The sequence below is a fragment of the Octopus sinensis genome, unplaced genomic scaffold (genome assembly GCF_006345805.1).
Source record: "Octopus sinensis unplaced genomic scaffold, ASM634580v1 Contig01419, whole genome shotgun sequence".
NCBI lineage: Eukaryota > Metazoa > Mollusca > Cephalopoda > Octopoda > Octopodidae > Octopus > Octopus sinensis.
In genome coordinates, this window is record NW_021824834.1 from 59,004 (window position 1) to 65,647 (window position 6,644).

Sequence of the window (6,644 nt, forward strand, 5' to 3'; positions counted from 1 at the left end):
GAAAATAACAAAAGTAAGACAAAATTAATTATACTGAGCTTCAATAAGGCCTGGTTTAACGAAAGTGTGTAACCTGGAACCAATGAGAGTTTTGTATAGCGCAGTACAGTATGTTACAGCCAACAGTCACTCGCGAACGAGTATGACTTGGTAACAAGTACCGTGCTTTCTCTAATTCTTTTTATATACCTACACAGTGGCGAGCAGACGTAGACACAGCCTAGACTCTCTTCAACCTTGATCCAGCGACACAGTCTTCGATGGAAGGTACAACTGAAGGTAAAGACGATTGCACCAGATTGTAATGGGGCTTATGACAGCTGAGAAATCTAGGGTAATGTGAAATGAGGCGATTAGCTTAAAGAGACAACACGCCGCGCGTTCCAAGAATTGAAACCACGGCCTTATGAACGGGAGCCGAACGCGTTAACCGCTAGTCCATACGCCTTCAGAATAGTTTTCACATGTACATTGGATCAGGTCAAGCTTTCCGAAAGCTCTTGTCCATTCTGCCAGACAATAAATACGCTCATCAGAGGCTTAATAAAAAGAAAAATAATGGAAAAGCTTGTGGTAATTTGTATCAGAGCGATTCAGTTCAAAAATAAAGCAAACGATGATTTTACGTCAAGAGATTTAGCTATCAAATGTTGTATGCTTCCCCTGGTATCAAAACTGCATTTAAATTCTCTCTTTGGCAATACTCAATAATAATAATAATAATAATAATAATAATAATAAAGAACTATTACTACCCATATATTTTAATTTAACTAAAATAAAAAAAAAGAAATGAACGAACTAGTGAGTTTAGTTTAATGGCCTACCAATCTATACTATGAGTTTCTTTGCCCTAGGAGTCGGGAAGACACTCGGCAAGAAATGGAAGCAAATTTGAAAGAAGAAGAAAAAAAGATAATAATAATAATAATAATAAACGGTGATGATGATGATGATGATGATGATGATGATGATGATGATGATGATGATGATGATGATGATGATGATGGTGATGATGGTGATGATGGTGATTTCTAAGATAGGTTCAAGGCCACACATTTTGGTAGGAAGGATATAAAGTTAGTTAAGTCAGTTTCCAGTACTACACTGGTGCTTTTATTTCATCGATTCTGGAAGGATGAAAAGCAAAGTTTATTTCGGAGGGATTTGAATTCAGAACATAAAGTGACGAAACAAAATATTGCAAATATTTTATATTTGCATTTTTTTTTTTTGCAACGCGTGAGGGATTAAATATTAAATCCTGGAAATTTCTGGAATGTAAAGCGTCTGTATTGGTAGGGCTATTTTTATAGGAGTTAAATGCTCAGTAGCCATCGGTATAATTGTGGAAATCATAGGCGCTGTTGAATCGTCTCTCGGTAAAACACCAAAATCTTTGGTGTTCCCATTTGTGTCTGTTGAACTTGTCTTTTTCAAGGCAGAAGGCCGTCTTCTGTATATATATTCATGACCATAAATCTTTCGAAACAAAAAGCAACGTATATGATAGAGGACAAAATGCACAAGTTGAAGAAACGGTGTGATAACGAACGCCAGCAGCAGCGCCATTACTAATGACGTCCAGGGATAGTTCCAGTCCAAAATTCCTGGATAAATTATATTATTTTCGCGGTCCGAGGACCAATAACATATATTGAACACTAAGTATATCATACCGTAAAAAATGGAATAAAGAACATGGTAAAGACGGACGGGGTAGGCGCATAGAATTACTTCAAGTATTACAAACACCGTGTTCAGGGCATGGATGTTGATGTCTTCAAACGATATTACTGGACACGGTTCATTCTGTATAAATCCAGGATAGATAGCACCGAAGAATATAAGTGTGACGATGATGGCCCAGTTGAATACAACACTAAAGACAAGCCATGATAGCTTCATGTACCACGTACTTCGATCAGCTTCCACGCTGAAATTCGCTTTCATATCCACCTGAAAACCTGCTTCCAGTTCCGACTTACCATGAAAATATATATCCGGATTGAATGACTTTTGGTCGTAGAGTCCACTCGGTAGGGTCAGTCGACGAATGCTGGTGGGTTTGACCGTGTCGATTACTCTGTTTGTACCTCGCTTCTCCTTCCACATACAGAACAGTGTTATCACGGCTGCCATGTTAAAGTGTAATACAAGGAGTGAGTAGGTCCAGGTTGTCATGTAAGCCATGATATTGTGACTGACTGGTGAACTGCCATGCGACATCACGATCACGTAATCCAGCAGACAAGCCATTGTGTAAAACGCCAGGCTGACGCGGTACATTGCAAATACGATGCGAGACCATTTCCACTGAAAAATATTTGAAAAGAAAAGAAAAGAATTAATATTAAATTCAACTAATAATTAACATTCTTTAATTAAGATTATTGAAGCAATTAGCAGACAAAAATTACTCTACGGAATATTCCACTTTGTAAACATTTTGTAGAAGGAAGAACAAAGGTCTTAATTTGAAAGATGGGATTTTCCATCAATTTAATCACAACTATAACTGGTTTATCACAATTCCATTTCGATCACTATATTTTCCAACTGTCCTTGTGTACCACAATATAAAATAAATGGCGTATATTCTCAGTTCGTAAAATAAATGTGTAAGTATATGTATATATGTGTGTGTGTGTATGTATGTATATATGTATGTATGTGTGTATATATATATATATATATATATATATATATATAATATATATATATATATATATATATATATACATAATATAGTGTGTGTGTTTCTCCTTTCCTTACCCACTGTCTTCGGCGCTTGACATTTTTATAGAGAACTGCACTCTTCATAACTTGCACTAAGAATAAATACAAGGTTAAATTACTATCTGCTTTTATAGCAGGTGAACGCAGTTAGCTTATCCCGTTCCCGTCCGACTTTTAATTCATGCAATTGAAAAAAAACCGCATTATTTATGGGATGACCATATATATATATATATAATATATTAATAAATAAAACATATGCATATATATATACATATATGTACGTACCAACCTCTACATGTATATATACACGCATATATGAGTACAGGACACCAAAAAAACGTCGAACACAATGAGAAACGAAAACATAGACACAAACACAAGGAACTGGACATTTTTCTTAAATAACAAAAAAATAGAGTACAGGACAAATAACACAAGGAAAAACCCCTTCTTCAGTCGCCATGGTTTCATCTACTCAACGTTTCGAAAGCTCGTAGTCGGAATTCGGGTCTCGAAAACGTGCCCCCGCTTCTGGCGCGTCCGCTTCGGTCGTCCGTTCGGACTCCCGGCCCTATTCACTGGTGCGTGCGCGGTCGGGCCGCGGAGCTCTGCTCGCGTCGCCGCCGCGAGTCGGCACCCGTCCAGCGCTCGTCTTCGCCCGATATATATATATATATATATATATATAGAGAGAGAGAGAGAGAGAGTAAATAAAAAGGGAACCTGATTAGCCACTATCCGCTCTACTGCGAATATCGGTTATCAGAATATATAAGGAGGAACATCTCTTTAGTAGAAATATTTTTCACATCCACCGAAAATTCAGAAAGTTACCTTGAGTCACGGAATATAAAAATAACAAGCGATGAATTGATTGATTCCACTGTATAAACGTTATGCCGGCAAATCCATTCTTAACTTGTTATGTGTGTGCGTGTGTATTTGTATGTGTGCGTTTGTGTGCGTGTGTGCATGCGTGTGTGCGTGTATCTATAATCTGCCTGTGAATATATATATATATATATATATATATACATACATACATATATGTTTGTGTGTATGAATGTATTTATGTATGTATGTATGTATGTATGTATGTATGTATGTATGTATGTATGTATGTATGTCGGGCATGTGGAAAAGAGTGTAATTCGGCAGGAGGACTTAAACGACATGCAAAGAAAGTACATGAAGCCCAGTTACAACTACAGCCGGCTATTACCAGTAAAGGTTTTAGTTGCCAATTTTGTACAAGACATTGTAGATCTTTAGCTGGGCTAAAAAGTCATATTCGATCACAGCACCAGAAACAGTTAAGCTTCGTGCAATGGCCATACTCGATAACGAGGGGCAGCCATAATAATAATATATGTATGTAGATGTTTGTAATACCGTAATATTCTTATAAATAGATCTTCGTATACGTATCTGGGTGTAGGTCCATTTTGCTTACGTTATCTTCCCACAAAACCAGATTATGTGTGTATGTGAATGTATATCAGCTTTGTGTGTGTGTGTGTGTGTGTGTAAGAATATGAATATGTCTATACTATCATGCTTGTATGTAGAAGAAAATATATATGTTTGTATTATCAGTATATATATCTATTTGTCTCTTTGATTTATTGCTCTTTTAGCACTTTAATTTCCATGCCGTTAGATAAGTGAAAACCTTCCGTCTGCTGACGGTATCCTATATTAATTATTCTCTTACTTTTCATCAAGTTTATAGTTTTGCCACTGATAATTCCTGTTTTTCTGACATTATGATATAGACAACGTGTCTGCAATACTATATTTTGTTCTTTTCCTTGATTTATTCTTTGTAAGTTTTTCATGTATGAATTCTCTCAAAGACTAAATTAAATATTGCTTTCATCGTCCTCTCTAAAGAAACGGTTATGTCAGTGCCATTGGAACAATTGTAAAGATCAGGAATATATCAATAAATCGAAGAAAGGTTCAACTTTATCTTTCATCCTTTCGGAGACGATAAAAAGTAACAGTCCAAATTATTCACAGACCTCTTAGAACTACTGTTTTTAGTGGGTTGTGAGCAACGGATTCACTACCTGTAGCCGATGAAGTATAGCAACGCAGAAACACGTGTGCTACGGTTCGATAACCTCATTTATAGTTCAGAGGTGTGCTTTTCACGCTTATTGTCTATAAGAAGAACTTCCGAAGCGAAGATCATTCCATGTTCGAGTGTACACTAACGAGTTAAATATGATATTACACACTTATATCCCAATCAACGCTGCTTAGCGCGCCTCTGGTGGGTGTATATATATATATATATATATATATATATTTCTTTACTACCCACAAGCGGCTAAAGACAGAGGGGACAAACAAGGACAGACAAACGGATTAAGTCGATTACATTGACCCCAGTGCGTAACTGGTCCTTAATTTATCGACCTCGAAAAGATGAAAGGCAAAGTCGACCTCGGCGGAATTGAACTTAGAACGTAACGGCAGACGAAATACGGTTACGCATTTCGCCCGGCGTGCTAACGTTTCTGCCAGCTCGCTGCCTTATGTGTGCCTGTGGGTGTGTGTGTGTGTGTGTGTGTGAGTGTGAGTATATACATACACACACACACACACACACACACACACACACACACATATATATATATTATATATTATATATATATATATATATATATATAGCAAGGGTATAAAAGGTATTGGTATCTAGAAGACCCAAAGAGTGGCAGGTAACGCTAAGTAGGTGCTATGGACAGACCGTGGTTAAACTCTTAGTTCAATAGTGATACGAGTGAGGAATTTAATGAGGGTTTTGTATTAGCATGTATATATATTATTTTAAACAAAATGAGATAACAAAGCCAAGGATGTGAAGAGTTTTCAGGACATTTATAAGGAAAGAGATATAAACATAGTCTTACAGCTGTTTCTGGGATATTATGAATATCCCTTCATCAGAGGTTTTTCATTTGCAATTCATTGTAAAAACGTGCGTTTCGGATGTATACTGTGACAAATTAAACGCAGTAATCCATTAGATGCATCCAGTACGAGATGATATCAAAAAGTTTCCGGGCTAGTTCTACAATGCGGCAACAGATTGCAGCACATGGTTGCGTGCACAGCGAGACCTAACAGTGACTTTCTTGAGGCAGTGTACCGAATGAGATCGCTGTGTTTACTTCGCAAGTTGAGACAAGGCAAGAAGAGGCAGAAAGAGATGAATCGTCTATAACTATGTGATGCACAAACGATCATGGGAAAGCGCGGCGAATCGCCACAAACTACCTCCGAAGCAGAACTTCATCCGAAGAAGGTCATGCCTTCAATTTGATAAGATTGGAAGAGTGTTGTCTTTTGCGTGGTCCTTACCGATTTGGATGTGTACTGTGACCAGCTGGACAAATTAAACGCAGTGATCTACCAGAAGTATCCAGTACTTGCTAATCGTAAAGGCACTGTCTTTCATCACGAAATGCCAGATCACACACTTCTTTGTAGACGCGGCAGAAGTGGGACATTTTACCGTGCCTTCCGTATTCGCCCGACCTAGAACCTTCAGATTTCCACCAATTTCGTTTTCTTCAAAATTCATTGAATTGACAGACATTAACCTCCAAGAGGATGCAAAACAAAACTTCGCCTAGTTTTTACTAGTAAACACAGGAAATTCTCTGAGCAGGGATCTGCTCAAGATGGCAGAAGATACTAGAATGAAAAGGTAATTATATCATTGAATGAATAAATCGCCTGGTGTTTAAAATTTGTATTTTTTGTGTCCTTTTTTCACATAAAAATCCGAACGGACTGTTTGGACAATCCAATATGATACACACACACACACATATATATGTACATTTATACGTACATACATACATGCATACATGCATATATGCATACATATA

General features: G+C 37.3%; 1 protein-coding gene across 1 annotated transcript; it reads right to left on the reverse strand.

Annotated features, from left to right (window-relative positions):
- Positions 1 to 944: 944 nt before the first annotated feature.
- Positions 945 to 6,447, reverse strand: LOC115227053 (the record flags this gene model as incomplete). The annotated part of the gene is made up of 4 exons (XM_029797987.2): positions 945 to 2,316; positions 3,094 to 3,118; positions 4,835 to 4,868; positions 6,394 to 6,447. Coding segments are annotated over 4 exons (1,172 nt in total), but the record flags the coding sequence as incomplete, so codon positions are not given.
- Between the last annotated feature and the right edge of the window lie 197 nt (positions 6,448 to 6,644).